This window comes from Pelmatolapia mariae, linkage group LG22 (assembly GCF_036321145.2).
Source record: "Pelmatolapia mariae isolate MD_Pm_ZW linkage group LG22, Pm_UMD_F_2, whole genome shotgun sequence".
Taxonomy (NCBI): domain Eukaryota; kingdom Metazoa; phylum Chordata; class Actinopteri; order Cichliformes; family Cichlidae; genus Pelmatolapia; species Pelmatolapia mariae.
The window spans coordinates 29,142,601-29,169,891 of record NC_086245.2 but is presented as its reverse complement, the minus strand read 5'-3'; the positions used below and the strand labels follow the sequence as shown (position 1 = coordinate 29,169,891).

The window sequence follows — 27,291 nt, the reverse complement described above, 5'->3', positions numbered from 1 at the left end:
AAGCCAAACAAAGGCCTAAAAAAGAAATATATTTAATGACACTAAAGTTTGTCCTACAGTTAGCTTCTTGTTTCTTCTTGTTTATATGAAAATCTAAATTAAGCTGTAAAATCTTAAGTCAAATTTTCTTCAATTAAGCGTAAATTGTAGACAGTCTTGTCCAGTTAAAAGGCATACAGAAGTTAGAGTCATTTGCTAGTTTTAAGGATTCTAGCAAAAAAACTTTTGCTTCCCTATTGGCAGATTTTTTTGTCAAAACAAGATAATTTTGTCAGATTTAAGAATATTTGGCTTATTTCATGTAGAGCTGTTTTTTCAGTGTCTCATACAATGAAAAGAAATCTGCAGTACTGGACGCTGCCAGACGCTCATGTGCTAACGCCTGAAATTCATTCCCTGTCAGTTTTTTTGGACTTGATGAGCACCTTGAACAACGAGATATAAAACACTGACTCTCACAGACTGAATTGGTTGAATGGCAAGATAGACAACATGGAGGTAGTGTACTTTGCATTGCAAAAATAAACTATGTGGTATCTGCAAAATCAATATTTTGTGTCAATCTAAACCAAGAATAAAAATAGACTGACTCTAGACTTCTTTTTCTCCTCCACCAGTATTCCCCCGCGCTGATATCCTGTCCCTTAGCACAGCGCTAAGGTTAAACTCGGATTGTTGACCTTGTAGAATCAGCGTTAGTACAGCCTGGTATAAAATACTGTATGAATTACACAAGAAGTCCTTCATTAAGTTATCAATATGCACTTTACATTAGAAACTATAATCTTTCCCATGCTTTGACCTTTTTGTGTCACTTAATCCTGTAAAGTAACCGAAAGCTTAAAATGCACTGACAAGACATGCAAAATGTTCCTAAAGTTCTGTGTGATTTATGCACATGATTTCACATTAACTAGTAAGACTTTGTTATTTTAGCTTAACATTGAGGTTTGGATGAGACAGATACACAGTCAGACACTGTATTTCATTCCCTTTCTCCCACATGTTGTTTGAGAAGAATGCACTACTGTGCAAATCTCTAATTCTCAGTTTATGTCATGTTCTTTTACAATTTAAAATGATGTTTGGCAATCATAGAAGACACAACTAATGTAAAGAAATATAACATTCACCTGAAAAAAAAGTTAACAAATAAATAAATCACCATCTATCATCCTCTGAGCAGACACAACCACCAAGCGAATGTGTGTTTTCCCTCTGAGAAGCTCTGGTTTAGAGCGCACATTTGACTTATATGAGGCGATCTTTTATAGAAATATCAAGGTCACCTTATTGTTGACAGCGAGTTTCCCAGATTACTGTCACGTGTAACAAAGAAAAGTGGCAAATCCTCTTAAGGGAAAGGCTACAATCCCATAAAAATGAGTAAAAGATTAATATATTTGTATCACCATAGTTGATGATTAATATTCTTTTGGCGACACAAAGGTCACCAGCAAATTGCATGCTAATCCATCACATAGTTGTGTACATATTTCATGCAAGAGTCGAAGTGTCAACCTCATGGCTGAGCTAAAAGAAAAAAGGCAATGGATCAGGAAAGGATTCATCCTCTGGGGCCACAAAAGTCTGAAAATTTCACGTAAAATCAGTTATGTTAGCATGGACCAAAGCAAAGAACAGAACCATTTGGTCAGAGAAAGTACTCTGATTAGTTGTATGAGCTATTTACAATTCACTGATCCACTCTAATTTTCAAATAAAGAAATTTATGCGCAAGTTCAGTAAAGAGGATCTGTAATCACTCATCCGCCTGCATTCCTGTTTATTAAAGCCTCTAGTCGATTGTTTATACCACTTTCACTTCCCCACACCGCCAACTCAGTGCTCTTGTGTCATTCTGCCTTTCATTCGTGCAGTCTGCCTCTTCCCTGTTTCCACCTCACCCTGTTCACTCAGACCCCCTGCAAGCCTCGTCTTCCTTTCCAACACCACCAGCGTCTCGACATCAGGGGGTCCTGTCCTAATTCCTGTCAATTCTGGGACTGTGTTTTGCCACGTTGGTCCATCAGAGTCTTGTTAATCAAATTCTCCATCTCAATAAATCATGTTCAGTTCTTCCAAATCATGTCTTCTAATAGAACGGTGTTGTGGTGGGTGAAACATTATTCAATTACTCCAAAATATGCCAGGTCAAAATAACGGTTTACTAGACTTGGACTTCACACGACGGCCTTCATTTTATGTATAACGCTTTAACCTGCAACACTTTTTTGTGGGCTCGCCTGAAAGAGCTTGCATTTGTTGTTTACTTCCACCCAAACCCCTGAAAGCACAGCAGATGTAACTCGCTCCTCTCCGCCACGAGTCTGCGAGAGCACAGCACATTCAGGCTGCAACAGAAAAGTATACCGTGTAAACAGAGGGGCCGCACAGGCCATTCAGACCAGACAGAAACAGGCCAGTATCGTGTTATTGATAGCGAGAAATAGGACAGCAAAAACCCCAAATGTCTCTGACCGCATCGCACAAAGGAAACAACAGGTTTGGCGTCCCAGTTTTTCCTTTTCAATGAAAAAAAGAGAAGAGAAAAAGGCTTCTCTAGGGCACTTCCAATGGTGGCAGCTTCCTCTTTTCCCTTCTCTCTCTCTCTCTCTCTCTTTCCAGCGTCACGCAAACCAGTGTCTCTGATGTCACCTAATTATAAATAACCTTCTTTTAAGAGTGCCTGTGGTATGTTAATGATATGTTAATTTCGCCCATAAATCTGTGCTTTACGAGCAGAGGGCTCCTTTGCTCATAGCACCAGAGCTGCCGGAGCTGCCGGTGTTGTGCAGGGAGTGTGAGCGGGGTGTTGGAAGGAGGCAACTGCTCACAGATCTGTCTCTCCTCTTCCCTTTCATGTGCTCCTTAGTATATTTGCATGAAAAAACATATGAAAAACAATCATTATCGAAGTTCTTTTAACTTAAAAAAAAGTCTAGGGCGTGTCATCTGAGGACTTTCTATTAAAAAACTGTTCTTTTTCCGAATACTCTGTCTTAACAGTCCATTTAACATGTAGTGTCATTGTTACACCTCGTGGATGGTGGCCACATCAAATGCATATGATATTGTAGTAGTTTTCATACATTAGGTGGCCTTTCTCAGGGCTGATGAGACGCATAAGTGATGCAGCAGAGTCCTATAGCAGCTCAGCAGCCCACAGCAGGAGAATACGGCTGTCTGCTTTTTATATCTATAGGCAGCATCTTCCTTCTGTTTACATTTTCTTCCTCTGTAAATCTGCTTATTGAAAGCTGTTCACCCTGGTAACACGAGGCCACACAACACTGTGGACGTAGGAACTCCAGCAGCAGGAGCTTAGTGGTAAAAAATAACATCAAGCTTGGAATTGAAATTCACATTCAAATGAAATATTCAAGAACAGACAGTGAAAAATTCTATTATTCTGTGTGTGTGTCAGGTGGGGTGAACTACACAGCTCTATCAGCCTTACTTATCTGCACTTCTGACAACCAAAGTGGCTTATAGACACACCAGATTTCTTCTTTAACGTGACAAACATGTACTTACATATAGTCTGAGGAAATGTGTCTCCCAACAATAGCTGTCTCACAGCATAAAGGCACACCGCCTTAGCCAAAAAGAGTGAGAGCTTATCTCTGCTGTACTGGTTTTCTATTACTGGTTACCAGGGAAGTTTGAAATGATTTGAAGATTATTCTATCTCATTTAAAGTTACTGAAATGATTTGAACCAGCTAGTATCTTAACCTCCAGATCTCTGAAATCTGCTGCTGAATGTCTGGTTCTCTTTGCTTTACACAGGAACATTTTCTAGTATTTTCACCATTGTCACTCTAAATATCTCCTAATACTGTTGAAAGCCAAGTTAGACCAACATGTCCTCAGTTCTCTGAATTGGTGAGTTTTTGCAATTTTGCCTCTGTGCAGCATCACAGTAAATTTTAAATCTCACAATCAGGAAGTAATTGAAGTGGACACTTTGTAGCAAAAGTATTACAAAAGAGTGTAAGAAAGTACAAAGATCAAAATTAACTTAACAGTTAATTTACAAGCAGTTTTATGGCTAGATAAGGTCTGTTAATTTAGCCCTGGTCTAGACTGTGTACCCCGCCACTCGCCTTATCACAGCTCTGACAGGGTCCAGTACCCCACGACTACAATTTGGGTGAGTAGTTAAGAAGAGGTTATTTACCATAACTACGTGGAATTTTACCTAACATAATTATCGGGCAATATATTCACATATTTGACCAGTCAACATGCAGCTAAACTCCTAAACAAAAGGAACATGCTGCAATACTGATCTAAATAACAACCACAGGGCACCAATTTTACACCAGGAACCAAATGATCCATCATTATTCTCATTCTGATGGTCAAATTGCCATTGAGGCACATAAAACTAGCTTTCTTTTGATTAATGTTAGCTGATGATCGCTAACCTAATAGAATGGATTAAAAAAACAAAAAAATAAAAATTAAAAAAAATTTGCAGCTACCAGCTAACCTTAGCTTGATTGCCTGGAAACGCTGTTGTCACTAAAAATTATTTGAAGCCAGACTGTTTTTTTGTTGCTGTTGTTTTGTTTTGGGTTTTTTTTTTATAAAGGAATGAATGAACTGAGGAAAGAGCAAGCATAAAGCATGAGGCCTTACCTTGCAAGCAGCTGGTTTCTCATGAGAGCAAGATTGCAACAGTCCATCCTGTCAGACATCATGCTAGCTGAGCAAGAGTTAGCTTGAACCAATTAGCATTCTAAGTGAGTGAGTTGCAGCTACTTTTTTGGAAAGTACCTTTTCAATTCACTTTAACCTCCTAAGACCCGAACTCTTTAATGTCATGCATTTTTAATTTCTCTTCGCTATTAGGGTTGATTTGGACCTGATGAATGTAAAAACAAAGAATTATCAGTTTGTTTTTTACCTGATTTTTGTTTCTGAGAGAAATGAGATCCACATATGAGGACATTCGTTGTAAGTTTCGATAGAACAGTGGCAGTATAATGTCCTTGTAAGTGGATATCAGGCCCTTGTAGAGCAAAATTTTGTATTTTGGTCTATATAACCCAAAATGTGATGTCCACATATGTGGACGCCAGGTCCTAGGAGGTTAAGATGCCAGCTAGATTTTCTGTTTAAAAGTCCAGTTCTGTGAGTGAACAAAAGGATGACTTTATATGTGACCTTACGTTTATTTAAAATCGTGGCTTTATTTTGCTATATAGTGTGTGTGCACTTTAAATAAAAGTTTAAGCACTCTAACCTAAAGCGTCTTGCAGGGTTTTTAGAACACTAGGGTACAATACAGAGCAAAATAAATCATATAAGTCTACAGAGTCTACTGCACAATGCTTTGGCAAGTCTAACCAACACCACCTTTACCTTCAAGGAAGAAAAAACAAGGTAAGCTCAGCGAATTGGCTGACTCTGCAGAAGCCACAGTGACAATACAACACCACAGAAAACTACCAAAAGGCTCTAAAATTACTGTGCTACTTAGTGTGTTTCAAATAAATAAAACTATCAATCAATGAAAACAACTATAGGTAGAAATAAACTGTAGCAAAATGCTGTTGAACTCAACGTTATCTTCCACATTGAATCTACGAGTTTATATGATTAAGTGGTTCATCATGTTAACTTGTTAATGAATTGTGGAATGATTAGCCAAGTAGTGGTGGTGGTGGAGCAGAGTAACAGCTTGCTTATTAATCCTGATGCAGAGCTTACTAAAAGTGAAACAGAGGAATTGTGACTGTTTTATCTTTTAGGAAAATTAAAGAGTGAGTACAGTTCCCAGGGAGGAAAATGGATGAGTTAATCACGGTGCTAATGAGAAGAGGGTGGGAAACACAGATGACTTTACATCATCCTGCTCTGACAGCAGCAGGACAACTGTGCTGCTGTAAGCAGGAGCGGTGACTCCCGGCTGCTCTGGCTCCTTCCAGCTTCTCGGGACTCACATTCTTGCGAGCACATCAAGGATCTGCAGCAAACATTTGTGTAGTTATAGCAGTTCTTGCAGTGTCTCTGCCACATGTAAGAGCTTAAAAGCAAATGAACTGAGCATTGTCTAGTTTCACCCTCCAAGAAGCAAGTCTACAATTACATTTCCATCTGATGTCTTCCATGGGGTGAAAACGGTATATTATCACCTTTCCTGTCAGTCATATATAACCCAGAGGTATGGTGCAGTATGCATTTTATCATTATAAATAGAAATGTGCCCTTAAAGGAAGCGGTTCTTCACTTGGCGTGTCTGTACAGATAAGACAGCTTTGTTTTCACTTGTCTAGAAAAAGCCTTCGGGGGTCTCTCTTTTTGCTCTGCAGTAGCCCGGCACCCTGACCCGCGCAAGGGCACAAAACTACAATGACACACACCGTGAAGCTGAAAACAGAGAGTCAGCAACCAGCTCAACATGAAGTATTCGTTTTGTAGCAATGGTATATCCCTCACCTAAAAAAAGAGAGGAAGCACTAGCGCGAGGAGCGTCCCTGACAGAAAGCTGTCAGGAATAAATCCCACAGCGGTTCTACGTAGACAGGTGAGGGCTGCCGAGGTCAGCATATCGCCATAACAGATCTTTTCTCCCACCTACTCGAGAGGAGTGTACCATCAAAGACTATTGATCACAGTAATCAAAAAGAATGTGCTGTATGATAGCAAGAGTCATCGCCATCAACAAATCACCTCTGACAAACAGAGGGGGAGAGGAGACACAGACAAGCCAAGAGAAGTCGATTTATTCCCAGTTAAACACTCCTGTGTGCAATCAATCCGGCTGCTAAGGATCTTCTGTTAGAGCCATTTATATCCTCTCTTTATGTGTGGACATGATCGGGGATGACAGAAGTCATTAAACTGGATTGTGTTTGAAATTTCAAGCTATACCCTCTTCACAAAATCTTTTTTCTTCCCATGAAGTTTGGTTCGAATCTTCACAAAGACTCAAAATTTCTATGAAAACAAACCCATAAATCCAGATAGAGTGTTTTTTCCTGTGTGCGTGCTGATTTGACTGCATGTGTTTTACTCGCTACGAGAGAGACGAAGTATGCTTTGAAAGATGTCAGGCGTATTTGGCGATCCCCAAGATCATTCCCATTTCCATAAACTTTTGAAATTTGTTTTCCAGACATAGTTGTTTTTGCATTTCTCCAATGGAGCCTAGGTGACCTGAGAGCTGTCAATCAAGCAGAGATTGTAGATACGGGGGGTGATCTGAGACAAACACACTTATACATTTTCAGATCAGCGTCTTCCAATTTAGAACGAAAAGAAAATGAAAAAGGAAAAACTTCTTTTATTAAAAACACTCCCTGTGATTCTATTTGAAAGCCTTAGTAAGTGTGATGTGAATGATATTAGATAATTATTGCAGCTGATATGGGACAACAGCAATTCTATTCTGATCTTACCTGCACATATAAAACTGTATATACCACATTGTGCTTTTGTTATTATTATTCAATCTTACTGTCATTTTAAAATAAAGGTTTCATTACTGATCAGTCACCCCATCCTAATTCTTTACTGACAACCATCAATAATTACTTTTTTTTTCAAAAAAGGGAATTTTTTTGTTGACTTAAAAACACGTAGCTAGGGTTAGCATTGTTACTGATGATGATGACGTAGACCTCAGAGGGTTAACTGACTCCTTAAAAAACAAAAACCTCATTATGTTTGTTTTCTGTGATGGTAAACCACATATATTTTATATTTAGATGAAATAAGTGGAAGGGATTAACAATTATGTAAAAACGTAGTTTTAATTTTATAGGCACTCATTAATGGCCACCTATTATTTACAGCTATTTACAGTTGCATTTGTATAGTTACATAACCATGAACATGGATGTGAAGACAGATCTTTAAAAAAAAAAAAGAATTTGATGGACTAATTTTTTTCTTTTGAGTTTTCTAAAATAAGCACAGGGTCAAAAAATATACATAGAGTGAACCTAATATTTGAATTCATTGTCTCTTAGCAAATTGCATCTGAAAACTTCTTACTGACCACCGAAAGCACTTTATACTGCAATCTACATTCACCTCTTGAACTCTCAGTGCACTTAGGTGCTTTATCCATCTTGCATGCATACTTACGGTCAATGTAGTAGAAACTACTATACTATAAAACCTAACCTGCAGCTTTAAACTGATAGCTAAGTTATGGCTGTTGCTGCCGTGCCACTGTGAAGCACAGTCTACTTATTTTCAGTCATTTAACATCAGCCCTTAGTCTTAGTATTTTTTATCAGGTCGATCAAATTTCAGCGTATTTTATCATAATATTTCAAGGAAGTTAGCGATAATTATGTTTCTGACGATGTAGAAAAGAATACTGAATGTTTTATTGGTGACTGCAGCTTGCAGGAGCAGCATTTATTAGAGCAAACAAAAGCCAGGGCGTTCTCCACCCTTCTTTTGCAATCAGCTACTGTCTCAAATGACACACTATTTAATTCAACGTGTAAATCTGTTGGCACAAGGTGCAAGTAAAAGCAGCACTCTAGTACAATAGTACAAAATAGTGCCTATTGTCAGTCAAATGCAAACCGAAAAGTAGCCAAAGTAGTGTTTTCAATGGGAATTTAAAGTGAAAATAATATCTAGCCACTTTAGTTTGACAATAACAATAACTAAAGCAGCGTAACCTTCAAACTCTCTGGAACCTGCACAATACTGTTACATAACTGAAAAATATTTTCCACCTGGGATCTTGTGTCTTAGGTCGAGCTTTTTATCCAGCTGCTTTTACCACCATGAGCCCACATCAGTAATTTCCCTCCATCGTTTGCGCTCTCTGTCATATGGAAAGCAACTAGTGAGTGCTGCAGCGATGCTCGGTGGAGTCATTTGTTTGGATCACACCACCAGCTGCTAGCATCTCCTCCTCCTCTGCATTCAGAGCCTGGTTGTTGTTTCCACATTTAGTGGGAACAATTTCCTCACTTTAGTTTATTGAAATATACTTTGTATATTTTTTAAAGTATTGTGCTTTGTTGGAGGTTGTTGAAGTAGCTCCCTTTTTTCTAAATCGTCAGAGGCTGACGAAGCTTTTGCTGTCAAACATGTCTGAGCTGGTCTTACTGTTGTGAAATGCTAAGTCATAAGGTCGATGCATCATTGATATTATAACATGACACCTTTATATCATACAAAAATATATACATAATATATATACATAAAAACTTTCCTCGAGAAGGTTTTTTCTTTGTCCATGTAATCAGTGACACATCTCTTGCATGGAGGCTTCTTCCTTGGACAACAGCTTCTTTATGGGTTATTTCACACCATTTAAACCTCGTCCGAGCTCCACATTACAGTTCGGGTACTTTCAGATCTTAGCCAAGTGGTTAAACTCCTCAGTAACTTGTACAACAATTTGAACTGTTGGTCTTGGTACATGCAGTTCTTTAGAAATGATTAAATCATTCTTGACTTGTCTAAATCCACAATCCTTCGCCTTGGCTCTGACAAGCTGAAAGATATTTTGGAAATTTCAGTGCCACTGATTTTAATAATCTAAGTGGGTGTGCGTACAAAAAGCTTACAATGTCTCTGGGAGGCCAAAAAAAAAGTTGAGAAAAGCTGAGACAATAAGACAAAGTCGTTTCATGTCAGTTCATTATTTGCTCAGAAAATCTGCATTTTATGAAATGAAAAAGATGGGCTCCTCACATTCCCCCTTTTCTATGGGAGGCATTGCTTAACTCTAAGGGTATATCCTGTTCACTTCAAATCTTTTTTAAGAGTAACAGCAGAGCAAGTTAAAATGGGTTGGAGGTGAAAGAGAGCAAAAGGAGCAAGGCGAGCACGAATAAAAATGAAATAACCGACTGGAGGGTTACCTTCTCTTTGTCTCTCATGGATCCTTTACCGAGAATTGACATCTTTGTGAGAGTGTCCTCCTGTAGTCTCTTTAACGAGTTCCCGCGTGGCCCGAGGAGTTTGCCGACAAAGTTAAACTGCAACAGAGATCAAGAGAGCACGGATCAGTCAGAATCTGTGTGTTTGAGATAAAGAGCAAAGACTTTTATGTCAGTCGCATGTGGTTCAACCACAGATTGAAGCTAATGAAAACTTATCAGCGGTTTTCCTCTTTCATGTTTTGATAAAATCAGTGAGGAAGCATTTCTGAGATGTCTTATCTGAGGTTCACAAGGTCACCTTTTCATGGGCTGTAATTTTATAGCACAGGAAAAAGCTGTGTGGCTCCGGCCAAAAGTCTTCAAAAAAGAATAATAGAACATGAGATTCAAAAGGCACTGTTGCAAGGTTCGGTTTGAGGAGTGGCACAAACACCACGGTAAAAATATCAGTGATGAAGTTGGCATACACATGTTTCATATCTCATAATTACTAAACTGCCAAAAAGATCAACACTTTCAGAAAATAATGCAGGACTTCTTTATCTGTAAATAAACCATTGGACCTCCACCAGCAAGGTTTGGAAGCTGAAGGTGAAAATCTGGGAAAAGGTGACCTGGAGTCAGGAAACTGTAAGAGAGCAGTGAAAGAAACCGAGTAAGGGTTTCCACACCATCCCCACTGGAAAACTCACCTCTATACAGTACGTACTTCTCTTTGGGCAATAAGCCTGTTGCATGTTATCAAATAAACTTTTAAAATTTTCCCCAAGCCCAGTCCAAAACCAGAGACACACTAGTTTACACAGGCTCAGTAGTAGCATCTCCTTGTGACTAGAACAGATCTTTTTACTTTAGTTTTTGTTTCAATCTCAGCTTTGGGTTTTTTTAATATAAAATGGGGAACATCTGTGAGATTTAAGTACAATAATACAACACAAATTGTTTCTAAGTACACACTTTTCTTTTAGTTTCTTTTAGTTTTTGTTTCATTCTCTAGTTGAAACAATTCGAAACAACTTTATATTTCTCAGTGACTAAAAATGTTTTTCAGGTTTTATTTCTTAGCTTCTTAGTTCAGTTAACTACAATAACCTTATTTCAAAGTGATTTTATATTATTTTATGTTACATTACAATTTGTTACCAATATTCGACACAATGCAGACTGCCAGGTTGGAAAAAAGCGAGCTTGAATCTTGAACTGAACACTGAAATTGTGTACTTAACAAAAACCAAAAACAACTTCTAACAACCAATGCAGAAAGCCAGTAGGACAAGAAAGCAGGAAATACTGAGTAATAAGTGCAATGTACCAAAGAAAAGACTGAGGGGGAATATAAGACACACACCACAGACAGGGACACTAAGGCATAGGTGAACTCCAAACAACAAGGGAAGAAAAAAAAACAGACAACCACGTGAAGAACTTTCCCTCAACATAAAATAGGATAACAGCAAGAGAAAAACCCCCCTGAAAAATAGATATATTTTATTGGGAGAGATGATTTTGATGTGAATGAGCTAGCCAAAAAACCCAACAGGCAGCATATAAAGGAAGAAATGACTCTCTATATCCTATAAGTGCAGTTTTTATTAACAAACCTGGAGAGCCAGTTTTATTTATTGTTAATTTTGCAGGTGACGAAGGCATAAGAACATCTCCTCATGAGCTTCACCTTGTCAGTTGATGACATTCTCTCAAAGATTGGTATATTTGAATATAAATGTTTCAGTGTAGCATCTCTGGGCCATCGAAGGCTTCTCCAGCTACATCACTTCACAAGGTCACTGCTTTTCAAGCGTAAAAACACAAATGCTACACATTGCCAACTCCAGTGTTGTGCACAGACACCTATCAAAGTCAGAGAACCTCAACACAATTTCACCAGCAGCTGAAGATGGTCAGAGAGACAAAAGGGGAACGATGCCTTCCTCCTCCTCCTCCCTATGTTTTCCCTTTAACAGTGAGTTATACAGCTGTCTTCTTCCACTATCTAGGTCATCAATTAGCGAGCAGGAGGTTAAAAAAAACAGCCAGTTTTGTTCTACACCTCACCTATATCTCTCCTGCCTTTTGTTCTGAAAGCGAGTGCTTATTAGGAAGCTCCTGCCAATTCCTGGGTGAAGGATTTGAGAGGCAAGCTTTAGTGATTCGCTCTAATGCAGTAACTGACTGCTGGGTTTTTATCCCGGCCAGGCTGAAATCCAGCCGCTCTCAGATACAGTGTGTTCCTCCAGCTTTTGTAATTACAGCGAGTCCTGTGCCTGGATGTGATCGTACACTTAAAGTAAATATCATCCCTCAATGGCCAAGCCTGCGCTCGTGAATGGGGACGAGTCAACTCCTAAAATATATCACGACTCTTCAATAATGACTATGTACCAAACACCTAAACCTTCACATTAGTGTGTGTGGACTCCAACACTTACTCAGTTTGTCCCCGTCTGACATCACCTGAAACATTTCAGTTACTGTTGGGCGGTGTGCTGCATACACATCAATACTGTTTGACCAATAATAATAGATAACAACAAATAATATCATCCTAACTGCAGGGCAAACATAATGGAACACAATGAGACAATTGTGACAGAGACTATTTTTAACACTAAGATGTGCCATAGTTACAAAAGTGCAGGCGCACAGGCTTCTGGGTAATCTTAGCTACCTAGGTAGCATAAAAGTCTGTTAACAGCTGGGGAGGACTCTGTTGCTAGATTCAAGAAGCGTAAAGACAGACGGAGGATGAGGAGAAGAGATGCTCAGAAATTTGTGACTGAGAGAGGAGCGGTGACTGTTCAATAGAAGTTTTTAAGAAATGAGAGTGATTCTGCTGTCGTCTAACGGGTGACCAAATACTTCAAAAATACACAAGTACTCATTTTTGGCCACACCACCAAGCATTAATTTCAATGCCAATGAGCGTGATAATGAGGCACTGGTACTGTAAAACAATAACAGAGGAAAGTAAAAACCACAGGGACATGAGGAACTGAACTTCAAAGCAAAGCAGGAGGTAAACCAAGAATATACTCTAACAACAGTTATACACACAGAAGGGGGAACATAAGAGTCATGTGAAAAGTAAGAAGCACTAAGAATTCCAACTACCATTGTCCTTGATGTCAATATGTAAAAATTGTGTATGTTTCTGTTCTCTGTCGTGTGTACTGTTTGTTTGTATATGTGTCTTTCTTGCTGCTGTTACACCCAAATTTCCCCTCGTGGGACAATTAAAGGATTATTCTGTTCTATTCTACAAGCATCAATCATCACAAAAACTATGACAAAATGAATTGTCAGGTGAAGAATATTCAATTCAAAATTATCTACGCAAACAAAGCGCGCGCCCCCTCGAAAGGAATCGAGTTTACAAAAGGATGATGAAAGCAGACAGCGGCACCAGGGCAAACAGAGGGTGTCAGGAAATGTTGTAAATGTGCTGAGTTTAACCGATGTCCTGAGCATCCATCATTTCCACCTGGATAGAGCTTTGATCACTGAGCTGTGCCGTCTCCTGAACAATGATTTGCAGAGCCAGATCACACAGCTGACATCTTTGCGCGTTACCAAAGCTTTTATGCACCCTTTCCTTCCTTCTGACAGGTTGTGTATCGGACACGACGTCCGGGATGTTTGTGTAGATATCTCAGTCCTCTGGCTACCAACTGTGTGTACCCACCGATGGGTAAAAACGCTTGAACAAGCAGAAAAGAGTATTTTCTGATCAGGAACAAAGTGTTGCTGTGTATACCGTGTACAAGTGTAGTGTAGAAGCCCTATCAAATGTGCATACATGGGCATCAGGCAGAAAGCAAAAAGAAGCTAATTTACAGGGAGAGAAAATCAGATGGGCTGTGAAACAGAAATGAATGCAGACATAAATTTACTCTGCTGGCAGAGCAATTGAGGCTCAGTGGAATAAGGGACACAATTAGAGAGAAGCTGGCTTTCTGCTGAGCTGAGAGGACAAATGCCCTTCTTCATTTAGATACAGTGTTTTCTACAGAGGACAGTTTAAAGAGAGACACAATCTACTCAAAGAGAAACGTGTCAGGGTGCTCTTCGTTTGAATTCAGATCCTACACACTGTCTCATTAGTCTGCGCTAACCACACAGTCTACACCTGAAGAAATCCCTCCACCAGCATCCTCTTTAAGACCACGTTACACTAATTAGACAAATTAACGTTGCATTTTGTATCCAATCACTGAATTGGATCTTTTTGTTGCAACAAACAAAAAAAGCACAAAAACAGAATACATGAGGCTCATCAGCAGAAAATCAATTTCTGAAATAGTTCTTTTGATCATCATTTTAGAGGGGGTACCTGGAAACAATATTCTCTGTTTTTTGGAGGGTTTTGTTGCACTTTCTATGAGTGCAGAGCCATAGTTTAATGAAGGAGCTGCAGAAAGGGTTAGAAATGGCAGACAGTGATGGGGGAAAAGATATTTAGGGCCTCAGGCATTTATATAAAAATGGCTTTAAATGCCAAAGCATTTAGTTTCCAAAAATAATTGGTCAAGTTTGAGGCCAAGCATGGGTACTGAAGATTAACACTAACACAGCTAAAAGCATAAGGTGTGGCGAATTGGCAAACCTCTCCAGGTTCTGTGGTAACACTTCACTTTGGTCATTTTTTATGATATAATATATACAGTACCACTAAAACACATTATGTAGTTAGCTTCAAAAGGAACTCAAGTTGGGTAGCTAAATATGAGTAATTATAGAGTACTGTGCAAATCTCAGTGGACCTCAACATTATATCAAATATTGACTTTCATACTTGTTAGAATTGCACAAACTCTGTTAATTGCCTTCTAAGCTGTAATTGTATTTATGTTTGCAGTGTTTCAAAAAATTGTTGCACCTATTTCCCGTTTTTCAGTAAAATATAAAAGAAATGAATGATTGTCCAAGTATTTTTACATTTCTATACTATTCTTTAAAAAACTGCTGCAAAGATCAGGTTCACTGATAAATAAAAATGTAGCACTCCAGCTAATAAAGCCATGGTTATACGTATCACTGAAGGAGTCAAGAAGTAGTGTTTGGTACTCAAGCTAACTAGCTAACTAGTTAGCTTGAGAGCTCTAACTAGCTAAGTTAGCTAGTTAGAGGGAAATCAGAAGAATACTGACACATATCACCTCATTTATTCTCTGGACATTTGGGGGAGTTTAGAGGGTTTTGTGACCTCCCCTCTATCCTTAATGATGAGTTCATATCATATTTATATATATATATTAGGGGTGCAACGATACTCGTATCGATATTGAACCGTTCGATACAGTGCTTTCGGTTCGGTACGCATGTGTATCGAACAATACAAAATTTTCAATTTATTTTATCAACTTTTCTTCTGACGATGCTGTGGATCTGCGTTCGACTACTCCGCCTAGGCTGCACTGTCGAGCGCAGATCCACTGAGCGCAGTGCAAGCTAGCAAGACAGAAGCTTAGCTCATTGCAGCATGGCAAATTGAACCTCCCCCACCCTAATTCAGATCTGGCCTTTGGAACTATTTTGGTCTTCATGTGAAGTATGACCCTGAAGGTAAGCGCATCATGGACAAAAGTAAAACAGTATGTCGGATGTGCCACGCAATGCTCAATTACATGGGTGGGAACTACTGCGTTAGCGCAGTTTGCTCGTTAACGTGTTGACGCCGTCCAGCCCCACGCACGGGGCAATCCGCGGTAGCTCGTTAACGGAGATTTGCCGTGTTGTGGCGTTAATGTCATTTCAGATTAACGCTGACAGCACTAGTGGGAACACAATGAATATGACTGCACATTTACTCCAACATCATCCTAGTGCAAAGACAAGTGGAAGCAGACAAAAACAACAAGCACGCATGCTACAAACTTTACCCGAGTCATTTAGACAGCCGTTAGCACATGATTCTCCTTATGGGGACCTGATATGTTTAATATGCTGCTGAGAATATACCCCAGAAGAAGCGTATAGTATAGCTTTTATTTTGGAAAGAGCCATTTCTCTGTAATAACCTCTCTTTTCCAAAGATGAGGGATTTCTCCATGAGATATTTATTTTTTTATTACTTTGTCGTTTCAGCAACATTAAATTTAAAAACTGTACTTTTGAGTTAAAATATATATTTATAATTTTAATAAATGACAAATTAAAAAAGCATGAACATTTTTTTGTATCGAAAAAATATCGAACCGTGACACCAAAGTATCGAACCGAACCGAACCGTGAATTTTGTGTATCGTTGCACCCCTAATATATATATATATATATATATATATATATATATATATATATGTATAATCTGATGCCTACGTAGACGTTTTGTCCTGTAATCGGGCCTTAACAATGTCAGAAACCACTCACTTCAGAAGAAGAAGAAGTAATGAGTTAGCAGGAGGGTGGCCCTTGAGCTAAAGCAGCTTGTATTAGACAGTGAATGAACTAAAGTGCTGCACCAAGATGAAAAATATAAAGAGGAATAATTTGTAAGTGCTAATAAAATAAACATGCTAATAAAGCTATTCTAATAGGTCTCAAGAATAAAAAATGGGCAAACAATACTTCACTTGCCAGTAGAGGATATTATAATACCAGTAAACAGTTTTGCATGTATGTTCTCTGAAAACTTTCAGATGAAATCATTTTCAGGGTGCATTCTGGGTTTTCAAAAAAACAAAAGCAAAAAGCTTCTGCCATGATGTGTTCAATATTGACAAGCAATGCCTATGTTTCTTAAAGCTAGTTTAAAGCCAGCTGTGCTCAAGTGGTGCATGCACATTCCTAAATTGTGTTGCCTTCATCATATAACCCCACAGTAAACCTGTTTTAATGTAAAAGTGTGGCAGGACGAGATCTTTAAAGAGGAGCAGAGCAGCTCATTTTTGCCCCATGGCTATGTAGCAGCTTAATCCAGTCATGTTACACTAATGTTACAAACAATATAGTGACATGATGTAATGGCATGTATTTGGAGCTATTTTAAGTTTGTGACTGTTTAAACAGGGATCATGCAGATTTGCTTTGTACCGGTTTGATTAAAGCCAGTAAATGTCACAGAGAAGTCTTAATCCCGTTATTTGAACACATCACGAGGCAGTCGGTACATCTGCACACATCTCCTCATATGGACCGTACTCCACATATATAAGTCTATACTGAGCAAATAGCTGTAATCCCTGCTGTTTATCAGATATCAAAAACTGTCTGACTTCCAGTGTGATTGATGCTTTGAGGTTTGGCTAATGCTTCCGTTATCAGGAGGGATTATATGACTTATGTCATTAGACTGTGTGAGAGGATTGTGCTGCTGGTGTCTGTAATCACCAAAAAAAACCTGATGTATTTAATCACAGGTTGTCACTTGCTGTTCTGTTGTGCTGTTACTTGAATGAAAAATAAATAGATGCAAATACACAGACCCCTCCCTGCCGAAAAAAAAAAAAAAGTTAATTGTTGCATCTTGGCCCAGCTTGTTATCCGAAACCAAAAAAATGTGGATGATTAGAAAGAATAGGGGACACAGGAAGAGAAAGGATGTCTGATTAATCATGCTTAACTTGAAGGGGGCGGGAGTGGTGGTGGGCACATCTGAGCTCTTTTCATCATTTGCTGAATGTATTACTGCAAGTCTGGCGAAAGGTGTGCGCACAGAGAGCCAGTGCCGAGTGATTGTGCTGAGGACAGCAGGACAGGAGCGACAGCAGAAGGATAAATCACAGCTCCCAGCACAGAGAAACGCCACAGTCTGAACTGGAAATAAACCGGTGGGACTCCTTACGCCTCACTAATGACCTGTGGTGCTTTGTGCCAAAAGAGAGCTTTCTAGGAGAAGGCCTACAGAACCAAGAAGGGTACAGATGAGCTCTGATAGCGCATCGACGTTCAAAAGGTAGAATATTTTTAGTTCCTGGGTAGGCGTGACATTATGTGTCATAGTGATTTATGTCGACAAGGGTTCGATTAAATCTTTTGCTAAAAATGTAAAAGACAGCTAACTTAACAGTACTGCCATGTTCACAACACCCCACACCACATAGTGGATCCCTTTGTAAGCGTCATTCTTTCCAGTATTTTAGAAATTCTAAATAATTCATCAGTGTTGGGTATTAAAAATCACTGCTGACACACGGCTCTATCTTAGCCTAGAATTTGCTCCATGGTGTCCTTGCCTGCTTCATTTTGATAAAAAGCTGTGTTTGCAGACGATGGATTTAAGCTCTCTGCACATGCTCCTAAATGGCCATTTGGAAAATGGCAGTGCCACTTCAATGCCAGAAGCCAAAAGGTGATGCTCGCAGCTCAGGAGAAAAGCCATTCAAGTCAGACCGATCACTCTTGCCACTGCTACCTGTCAGATAGAACAAATTGAATTTGTCTTCCTCCGGTGGCTTGTAGGAGCTCTAAACAGCATATTAGTGGCTCTACTTATCAAAGTTGTCAAAGCAAATCTGTTTAGCTGTGAACCTGGGAGACTCAGATCAGTCTCAGATAACATTACACACATATGTATGTCGTACACAGGCAGCGCTAATTGAGATTATTTTATTTAGCAGAATTACTTTGAGGTTTACAACAGAGTGCATCTTCACCTTACCTGGTGACGAATGTATCGTCTTTCCACAGTACAGACAAAAACTTTTATATGGAAATCTAAACTAAATGTGGTTTTACTTTTTAAACACTTTGAGTTCATTTGACTATTATTTCAACAGATTTTTAAAAACATGAATGAACATGAAATGTGCTTTAAACAGCTGCAATGTCTCAAAGGCTTTAGCTAGCAAAATGTTAGCATTACATGCATTAATATCTATAGAATACAACTATGGAGACTGCATTAATGTAACATACAGTACGTATTGATAAATTAGATTTGACTCTATTTGAATTCCTGGTGTATGCCTATACAATTCACAAAATGCATCTATCTATAGTTTGTCAAGGTTCAGCAGGGGATTCAGTCCTTAAAAATATATAAAATCCCTTTTAAGCCTCAGACAAATTCATTAAATAAAAATTAAAGAAAGAAAAGATGGAGCAAACAGATTTTTAAAGTTTTAAAAAGATGTTATGAGGGACCATTTTTTTTGCATTTTTTTGTAAAAATCTCTAGTTTATAATATTTCATTAAAAAGTACATAAAGTGTTAACTCCTGTTTGATCTACAGTCTTTCACAAATACAAACTAAGTGCTACGTGTGAAATAATAACAATAATAAAGCATGGTGTATCGCTGATGTTTATATGCTGAAATGTCACTCTGAGTCTGGTGTTGAGATTGATGAAACCAAACCTAGAGGTTTGTTGGTTCAGCTTTGTCCTCTCCAGTGGTATACTGAAGGTTGCCGCTATCCTTCCCGTGGGGGCTGAGATGAAAACTTGAGTGATGTCCCCCAACTAGGAGCAGCCCTCTCACTTTTACACCAAGCCTCCTCATCGCGCTCCCAGTGGGAAATCCCTGTCACGCATCGAGCTTGTGGCTCCAGTAAATGTAGCTGTCGATGAAGGCTCCTGCTAGCGGGTGAGGCTGAAGTGCTCTCAAATGTGCCAACAGTATTATCGCTCAAAACGGCTTTACATGGAGGTCATTGTGAAGCCGACCGTCCTGGACTCTATATTTGTGACTTATGGGCCACATTGCAATCACGCTCTCCCCATACAAGCGATAAATTGTCATGAGAAAAACAGCTTCTAGAGCTTGTAAAAGACCCAGAATCTCCCATGTATCACAAGGAATCGTTTGACATTCAATAAAATGAAATCCACTGCGAGGTTATTCGTTGACAAATTAATATACAGAGGCATCACAGCGTCAATGACCAAGGTCAACACAAAGGAGAGTTTGGTGCTGGAGAGAGGAACAATTAAAATTAAAGTTATACATTTCAAAAGCTTAAACAGTTCTTTAGACAGAAAGTAACCTCCCTAACATCGTCCTACCCCAGTTCTGTCATCCGACTCTCTGCCTGAACACCATCTACCGGATATGCTACATCTAATAACATAAAGCATCAACAAAAAGTGTCAAGTGGCTGTTGGAAGGAATTTAAATCAAAAGTAGAGCCACTGTAGTTGACTTCATTATCTATAAATAACGCAATCTAAAATTCTCTATCTGTGCACATCACATTCTTGGAGAAGTCTCTGGTGGTGATACCATAGCACTTACTTTAGGAAACTGCTTGACTGGTATTAAAACTTTCTGGCCCAGTTTCATGTTCTTGTTGATGACGACATCGATGAACTTCTCCTCCTCCTTCCCCTCGTCTTTCTGAATTTTTTCAATCTCTGGAAAGAAGCAAGAAAAAAAAAGATGAGCCTGTGTTGAAAAGCATGAACTTACAGGTCTGGAGCAGCAGAGAAGTACTAGTGCAGAAAAATACATATCTTCATTGAAAGAATAATTGAAGTTTCTTTTATTTTGGGATGCACTGTTTTCAGTACAAGAACAAGATGAGAGTACATGAGTATGCAATAGCGGTTAGCCTTGCCTGTCATAATGCCTGGAAACTGCTACACTGGCTACTTGTGTCACACAGTAATGAATACCAAACTCGCTTTTGGTAAAAGCTTTTTCTTCAATATCCTGAACTGTTCAACCTCAAGTGAATGCTGCTTCTCAAATTGCTGAGAAAATGTCAAAAGGCTCCTTAAAGTTTTTCAATTGGACACATTAGGATTGTGTCTTTTGTTCAAAACCCAGCTACAGCACATTTACAAAACACACAAACACAGAGTAAATTGTTACTAAAAAGCAAATATTTAGGTTTTTTCTCCTCTGCAAGAACCTCAAACAATTTTACAGGTAAAGCTTTGTTTAAAGGACATGAGAGTGTTTTTCATGATTTTCTCCAACTTTTCTAATACACAGTAAAAGCTATAACTATAAAACTGTAAACTATAAAATTCCACACTGCAACCACATTGGGCATAAATGAAAGAATATGGAAATCTAGTGCAGTATATTAAATCTTTTTGTGTCACTGAGAAGTCATTTAGTGTTGTTCTGAAAAAATAATGTTTTAACGAGCTCAAACAAAAAAACTGTTTTAAAAGTTGGAGATGATCCAATGGAAACTAAACCCCTGACCCTATTACCTCGAAGCCTTGCATACTAAAACGGTATTTTATTATGTTTACTCATGTGATTAAGCAGAATTGGCTGAAATCTGTGTCTTTCAGAAGCTGTAAAAACTTGAGATTTAGAGATATATTTATGCAATGTGTGATTTTGTGAACATTTATGGCATCATTGTGATGCCATAGGGCTGCCATAGAGTGCGTTTGATAAAATGTGTTTTACAGCTCTCCCCAAGGTTTCTTGAATTTTTTTTCAAGGTCAACTTTGACCTTGGGCGCTAACAATGAAGGTAAAGGTCAAATGCTTAACCAACCTAGGTACTCATGTCCCCCAAGACCTAGTATATTGTTGTGACGTTTGACTAAGATCCATAAAAATTGTGGGTAATATAAAGTTTTGACCTTGACCCGATTTTCACCAAAATTAAATCAGCTCGAGCTGTTATTGGTTTCCACCATCACACAAAATGTGAAAATGATATCTTGAAAACTGTGGGTGCTAGACTGGTAAAAAAAGACAGACAGCACCGATTACATACCCCCTCCCTTCAGGGGGAGAACAAAATAAACACAACTGAACCAGTGACAGCAGTACAGTATGTTCTGAGTCAGTTTTAAGTACTGACCTACTTTAAATTACTTCGGAAAACACATTTTTTACAGACTTATTTTTTCATGTGCTTTTATTATATGTGATCTTTATCTTAATTTTCTTTTTTATTGCCTGCTTATAATTATTTCCCACTGATATATTATTATTCTATTATTCTTTCTGCTTTCTGGCTTTTGTTCTTTTATTGGTATTCATAATTTCTCTTGCTATTTTGTGTTTTCCATTGTGTATCCTTGTTTCTTGTTACTTCTTGCACACTTGCTAAGCCAAAGGTTGCTGGTTTGTTTCCAGTAGGAAAGGGCATCTGGTATAAACCTCTGTCTAATTGAACATGCAGCGTAACTCCTTGTGGTGAGGGAGCAGCTGAATGTACCTGATTTTTTCAGGTGGTGACTGTTTCCACTAATAACTTCACCTGTGAGTCTGAATGAAATTAAACCCTCACTAACTAGTCCTTTCTACTGTTTCCTTGCAGTCTGTATTTACGCATTAAAATGCCAATAAAGGTTTCCAGTCACGTGAAGAAAAGCAATTTCTTCACCTGCTCTTATCCACTGTTGCTTTGTTTTGTTGTGAGAGTGCAAATGAATGCAGAAGAAACTCAAATGAAAGCTGTCTGTATGCAGGAAAACTGTTCAGTCTGCCACAATCTTCTAATCATATCATTTCTTGTAAACTTCGCTGCAGGGTGACAGCAGCCATCCACCTTTCTCATTCTGGCAGAGAAAGCTGCAGCGTGAAGGGTGAGTCAAAAAGGGGGCGCTCCTTTAGCTCCTAAATATTTTTGCATATTGAAATTGCTCAAAAGAATGAGCACCTCTATGAAAGCAGAAGCTTTGGCAGGTGTATGTTAACACAATACCACAATCATGCCAGGAGCAGCCGTCCCAGTAAATTTACCCCAAACTCAGACCATTCGGTGATAAAGAAACAAGAGATCTAAATGTCTGGCTCTGAAGTCCTCAGTTACAATGTTAAATGTTAAAGTTGCAGACGGTACAATTAGAAGAAGGCTGAACAAGTACAGCTTGTTTGGAAATGATGCCTGGAGCAAGGCTCCAGCAAAGCATCTGAACAAATCGCAAGACTTCTGCTTACAAGACGAGACCAATGTTTGGCCATAGTACACATCACCACATTTGGTAAAAACCCAGACACAGCATATAAGCACTATCACATCAAACCAACTATCCAGAATGCTGGTGTGATGATTTGGGCTTGAAGTCACTGAATTGACCATAACATGCTTGGTTTGTTTGGTAAATCTCACTGATCATAATCTGTCAACAATAAATTTATTACTTAAATTGAATTATGACATTTGTTTGTGTAATACAAATTAGAGGCTCCATGGTGTAATGGATGACACATTTGCTTATCAAGTAAAAACGCCACAGTTTGATCCTGGGAGGAGACACAAATCCCTCGGTGGCTTTGTCAGGAAAGAAGTGTAAAAATCTGTCAGTTCAAATGTGAGCTACACTCGGTGAGTAAGGGAACACCAAAGAGCAGCTTTTGGTTTCTATAATATAAGGTACTGATTTGAAATGATATACTATGTATTGCATCATAAGTATCATAACAGCGATAACACAGGCACACATGCCATTTTATATGCTACAGTATGTTTTTGGTTTCATCTGCTAAATGTGATTATTGGTTTCTAATTATTGACGTTTTTCTGGCGTAAAGTGGTTGTTTAACGAAAGCCAAGGATCCCCAACATACTTATTAGATATCCTCACTGTGACTCCTGTGATGCATGTGTCACATGAATTTAAGGTGAATGAATTACTAAATTACCAATAAACAGTTGTTATAAAGTGTTATTCAAAATTCATTATTACCATGATTATAAAAAAAATAAATTGAGATGCTATTGGGACTCACTCTGTGGGGACACAGGTCTTTTCTAAGCCTGGAAATGGGAAAGAAAATGAGCCTCATCAGTAGAGCTGGGCGATATATCCAGTTTTTTTTAAAAATATCGATATATTTTCATACGAGATATAAGATGTGACAATATCGTTTATATCGATATAGTATATGTTACGTTATAATTATACTTGTGGAGCCGCAAGTTTGCCTCTCTTTCGTCCATTTTTGTCTCTACGCTGCGTTACTGGGCCTCGCCTCTCCTTCACTGAACACAACTCCCCCTCCCCCATCGCTTCACCTGCAGGCAACGACAAGATGAACACGGCAAATATCCGTTAACGAGTTACCGCGGATCGCCCCGTGCGTGGGGCTGGACGGCGTCAACGTGTTAGCGAGCTAACCGTGCTAACGAGCTAACTGCGCTAACGACATGCAGCCCACAGGGGCTGCACGACCTAAAATCCTTTCATTTTCTCAAAAATCGACAGTGCACCTTATGTATGAATTCTGGTTGTGCTTACTGACCGCGAACCGTTTTTATGTGGTACAGGGCGCTCAGCAATCTGTCAAAAAATGTTTTAGTACGACTTTGGTAAGCTACGGAGCTGCACTGCTTGATGGATTGTCGCAGCATTACGGCTACCGTGGTGGAGCCTCGCGGAGTGATACGTACTGTGCTTCAACGTAATATTACCGTATTGTGTGTGTATAAGGACCATAAATGGCACCTGTTAAGAGACATGGTTACAAAGAGGATTTCAAACTCAAGGCTGTCAGTAACGCAGTAGAACTTGGGAATAGAGCAGCTGTGAAATCTGTCTCTTTGTTATTATGCTCAGCGTCTTTTAGTTTACATTTTGACTGCACAATTGTAAGCTTTTTGTTATGCACAAAAACAACATTGTGTTTCTTTTATTTATGGAGCATTATTATTTAATAAATGCTGATAATTTATTTTTGAGTAATTTCTTCATGTACATCTACGCTGTATGTTAATAAAAGTGCCTGTGTGACATCTGGGACACAGCTTTGACTAAGAACTCTCTTTTTGTTCTTACCTTATGGCTTAAAAAAAAATATCGAGATATATATCGTATATCGCCATCCAGCTAAAAAATATCGAGATATGAATTTTGGGTCATATCGCCCAGCTCTACTCATCAGTATATTTTTTACTGTCAAACTCTTAGTTCCCTTCAGTATCACCCATCTCACCTATTGGCTGAGTCACAGCCATCATTAATACTTTCTAATTTGAGCAGAGACACCGATTTACTTGAGCACACACGACATGCGCTACAGTCCCTTTCATGTTCCTGTGGAAAAAAATGAAAGGGAGGACACTGGCACTTGCACCTCCAGGCTACCAAAAATACTGGCTGTCACGCCTCTTCTTTCGGGAGAGGGAGACTTTGATGTATTTGGAGATGTAACCTTGAACATTTAATCAGATGGATAACATCTGTGTTTCAGCGCCAGGAAAATGGTTTTGCAGAGAGGTGCAGGAGGGGTCCGCGACAAAGACTCGAGGCTAAAAGCCTAACAGGAGGAAAGGGTGAGGCAGAAGGTGAACTCCATCACAGATTTATGTCTCCCGCACAAAATGATTTTCAAACAGGACAAAAAAACATTAGATAAAAACAAAACAATCAACCTTTTTTTTGAGTCGAGGTTTACGAAGACGACTTGAGAATCTGATCTGACAGTGATTAGATGAAGGCAAAACAAGGTCTGTTTCTGTTTCTATAAAGCTGAACACACTCTGGTTTAACACATCGCATGAGCAGATGCACCACATACCCGTTTTTCAATTACAAGAGCTGACCATATCAGCCAGTTGTGATTTCCCAACAAAGCTCTGCAGCATTACATTAGCAGAATGTAATTAAAACCTTTGATACGAGTTTTAACGGGGATAAAAGAAGTATCAGCGAGATGGAGATATCTTTAAGCTTTGGTTTATCCCAAAGGGGGCACGGAGTTAATGTTGTCAACATTAATATTAATGCATCACCTAGCAACATGCCAAGACAGAGTTTCCTCCTTTCACCAGGCTTTACGTTGGGAGACAGTAAGTGAGACTGTGATTCAACTGCATTCCCCCCCCTCAAGCGTACAGCACAAGAAAACGCTGCATTTCAAGTCCAAATGAGCCCCAACAGGGCAGTGCAATCAATCAGCAGGTGTAATAGGCAGCCAAAATGGCAGTTTCAAATGAGCTCACCCTCTAAACATGGCATCAGAATCAGCTAGTGCAAATTAACCAACCACAGTTTCCTCCAAAATCCTGTTTGCGGCACAAAAATGTCAAAAATGTGGAACTGAGAAGCTCCTCCACCTCAGAGTCCTGCTCACACCAAAGAGATGAAACATGCATCACTGACACATGCACTGTGTGCCTGTTGTTTTCTTTTTTCTTTCCTACCAGCTCTATCAGATTCCTCTGTTCCAACTCAATTTGCTTGTCTATTCACGAGGCACGACAAAAACTTTTATTGAATTTTCACCCCAACTTCCTGCATCTGAAATTAAAGGTAAAGGTAGAAACAGGGGTACAGTAAGAGTCTGTCCCTGCAAATAAAACCTACATAAATGTACCATCTCAGGCTAATTTTCTGGACCAAAAAGGTTCCCAAACAATTAAAAGTTACACATGTAGACAGTGTTTCCTGATACTGCAACAAGAGACTAATTTTACTTTAAGTTTTTAAAGATTTTATTATTGTCTGACCCTCGTTCACAGAATGTCTTTTGTCTTGCCTCCTTCCTCTCAACCCCAACCAAACAATGTTAAGAAGACTTGACCTCTGACTTGACCTTGAGGTCGAGGTCACTAAGATTCAACCTTGTTCGAGATTTTTAAAAGAAACACCTATGGTATCAATGTGAAACTCCTACGGCACTTCACATTCACAAGCTTGGGTGTCAGGGTGGCTCACCCGCCCGGCAGGTAGACAACACCATCAGCCTTTTACAGCTGAGGTATAAAAAACCTACAAGGCTACAAATCAGGGCTGGGCAATTAATCAAATTTTGTATCCAAACAATTTTGAAAAATTGTCATTTGCATAAGCATTTTTTTTTTTTTTGCATTTATAAGAGATAGAAATGTTTCTATCTCTTATAAATCAGCTGCACCCCATTTCCTTTAGATTAGTACACCTGATTTATACCTACTCACTGTTTAGTTCAGCCCTAATAAAGATCTCTAAAAGACAGCCTTCGGTCAAACAGATCAATCTATAGGAAACATAACTCCCAAGGTGAACCTGAAAAAGGATCTGTCCTTGTCTCCAGGTATAAGGGTGCAATGGCTGTAGCCTTGTACCCCTAAAGGTACAATGAGGTACTTTATTTCCTGACAGTGTAGCATCAGAAGTCTTTACTCTTGTTACACTGGCTGTGCTTTATGTGAATCTCTCATTCAACAGAAGACGACGACTCGTGAAGAAATTCAGTGGGTTGATAGAGCTTTTGAAGCCAATGTGTGTCAGTTGCTCCAAGACCCAAATGGAATAAATTAATGAAACATTGAATTTTGAAGATTTCCTTAAAACATCTTGAGGAGCCACTTGGCCTACATATTGTTGAATATGTATGTACATCCAGTTCCCCTGATGAGGGCTGTTGCTGCTTAAACATGTCGATTTTTTCATTATTGCTGAAGAGCAGCTAAATTCTTTTTTCAATTCCTTTGCTTCCACGGTTATGTGAAAACGTAAGAAGTGGAAATCTTTCACTGTATTTCATTATTACTAGATCGGAACAGCGCCTACGCATGAAGGTTATATACTCATATGATATAAAATGTTATTTATAGTTCTAATTTCACAGATACATTGGAAAA

General features: G+C 38.9%; 1 protein-coding gene across 2 annotated transcripts in view; it reads right to left on the bottom strand.

The window, feature by feature from the left end:
* khdrbs3 (KH domain containing, RNA binding, signal transduction associated 3) overlaps window positions 1-27,291 on the bottom strand; it is a 134,360-nt gene that overhangs the window by 49,480 nt on the left and 57,589 nt on the right. For both annotated transcript variants that reach the window (XR_010573698.1, XM_065471286.1), the window contains exons 2-3: window positions 20,043-20,161; window positions 9,851-9,967 (exon numbers count right to left, since the gene is read on the bottom strand). Coding sequence is in view for 1 of the 2 variants with exons in the window: in XM_065471286.1 (XP_065327358.1) it covers window positions 9,851-9,967; window positions 20,043-20,161 (236 nt within the window). In the remaining variant the exon portion in view is untranslated. The remainder of the gene's footprint in view (window positions 1-9,850; window positions 9,968-20,042; window positions 20,162-27,291) is intronic.